Genomic DNA, 1,879 nt, shown 5'->3' with positions numbered 1-1,879 from the left:
AAAATTCTAGTTTACAAAATTTTGGTAAATTTACGACGATATTTTTCAGTGTATGTTGTAAATGTACGAAGATATTTTCCCATAGCTAGTACTTACTGGGTGAAGTTGACGAAGCACACGTGCTTGACGTAGACGGCGGGTGGCGTGTACGCGCTCACCATAGACGCGAGGTTCATCTGCAACAGAGAGAGCGTTGTACTCGTCCGCCCGGCCGGTAGGCAGCCCCTCGGGCGCGGGCGCGCGGCGCGTTGCGGGCCGCTGGGCCGCGGGCGGCGCTCGCTGCTGCTCGGCTCACCTGGTCGGCGGGCGCCAGCCGGATGGTCTCGACGCGCTGGATGTGGTCGCGATGGAAGTCGAAGGCGTTCCGCAGCGACAGCCGCCGCAGCAGCTCCATGAAGGTCTGCGAGCCCACCTTGGGCACGCGGTTGAAGAACACCACGTCCGTCATGGCGTGCCTCGTGTTGTTGAGCGCACGGGCGTCCAGCTTGTCGGCCTGCAACACCACCGACGAAGAGAGCGTCAGTACCGAAGGGGTCCCCCACTTCCAAAATAGGTGTACAACGAGCTGGTGAGTTGTCAAGTTGCCGCGAGGGGATCGATTTTTTAAGAGTTTTTCGCTATTTTTCGCAAGTTTTTGCGAGTTTGACGCGAGTTGGGCGCGGGCAAGTGTACAACGAGTTGGCTAGTGGGGGACCCCTGACCCCTCTCGGTCAGTACCAAAGCCACCGCACCAACTCCGGAGGGTCGAGGACCCCAGAAGGATGGAGAGGGCCTCGTAAGGGCATCTGGGGGGACGCCTCCGGGCCGCGGGCCGGCCGCAGCGGGTTCACCAGAAGGCAGAAAGGGCCGGCCAGATATGGAGAGGGGGAAAAAACGTCTCACTCTAGGCGAGTCCAACCGCACCACGCCACGCCACGCCGCACCCAGCCAGGTATTATTTGCACGGCGCAGGTCCGTGATTAAAGGCTGCCGCGCACCGGGGCGGGGCGGGGCGGCACTGCCGGCCCTGCGGCCAGCGGAGCGGGCGCAAACAATCTGATACTGCTGCTTCGAGACGCGTGGCTGTGGACCGAGCGTGTAGTGTAGTGTACGCGCGAGGAAGCGGCGGCGGTGGCTGCGCCGCGCTCCGACAGCAAAGCCGCGAGGATCAATTCAAAAATGATCAAAGTCCACACACTGTAAAAAAAATTGTCTTGAAATTAGAATACTTTGGCAATAATTCTTTGACAGCCATGTCACAATATATATGTTCTATCCATGCTCTGGTAAATATGAGTGAGTGGAAAAATTCCATGGTTGTAATTTTACTTAAAGCCTTTTTTTTTTAAACAATTTGTTTTTACAGTGGATGCTACAACTGAGGCATGCGGTGAGCATGGAGTGGATCCACCGTCGCGTCGTCGGTGAGCATTTGAGTTTAGTGTGTAGCAAGGAGCGCTCTGTCTTCTGGCTCGGACGGGAGCTCCGCATCCGATACTCAAGTCGAGCCCAGTTTGTTAACCATGAAACGCATTGCAATCTAGTTTTAACTATGTAGCCTTGTATTCGCTCAGCGAATAAAAATAAGTGGCATTAAAATGTGCGATGAAAAGCACAATCAAAGAAGTCAGCATAACACGTTGCGGCCGGTTGCGTAAAAAAAAGAGGGATGTCCAAGGAGCCAAAGGGTGTCGGGGACGCCATACATTGGGGTCCACACCACAGTGAGGGTCACGTCACCCTTTGGGAAAAAATGCGGTGACCAACGCGGTGTGGGTCTCAACGCACTCAAAGGGATAATAAACGCGAGTCATATGAGTAAGGAGATGAAAGTCAGTATTGCGCTGTAGATATGAGACGGCTGTGTCGCCCCGGCCCCTTCAGTAGTTAGCCTGTACCG

At 55.2% G+C, this 1,879-nt stretch overlaps 1 protein-coding gene across 1 annotated transcript in view; it reads right to left on the bottom strand.

Annotated features, from left to right (window-relative positions):
• LOC113218143 (heparan sulfate 2-O-sulfotransferase pipe) overlaps nt 1-1,879 on the bottom strand; it is a 30,775-nt gene that overhangs the window by 12,270 nt on the left and 16,626 nt on the right. Inside the window, exons 2-3 of the mRNA XM_052274150.1 lie at nt 296-493; nt 97-176 (exon numbers count right to left, since the gene is read on the bottom strand). Of these exons, the coding sequence (XP_052130110.1) occupies nt 97-176; nt 296-493 (278 nt within the window). The remainder of the gene's footprint in view (nt 1-96; nt 177-295; nt 494-1,879) is intronic.

The sequence above is a fragment of the Frankliniella occidentalis genome, unplaced genomic scaffold, assembly GCF_000697945.3.
Source record: "Frankliniella occidentalis isolate FOCC.00 unplaced genomic scaffold, Focc_3.1 Scaffold341, whole genome shotgun sequence".
Lineage (NCBI taxonomy): Eukaryota > Metazoa > Arthropoda > Insecta > Thysanoptera > Thripidae > Frankliniella > Frankliniella occidentalis.
Note: the sequence above shows the minus strand (reverse complement) of the source record. Positions and strands in the feature narration are given on the sequence as shown.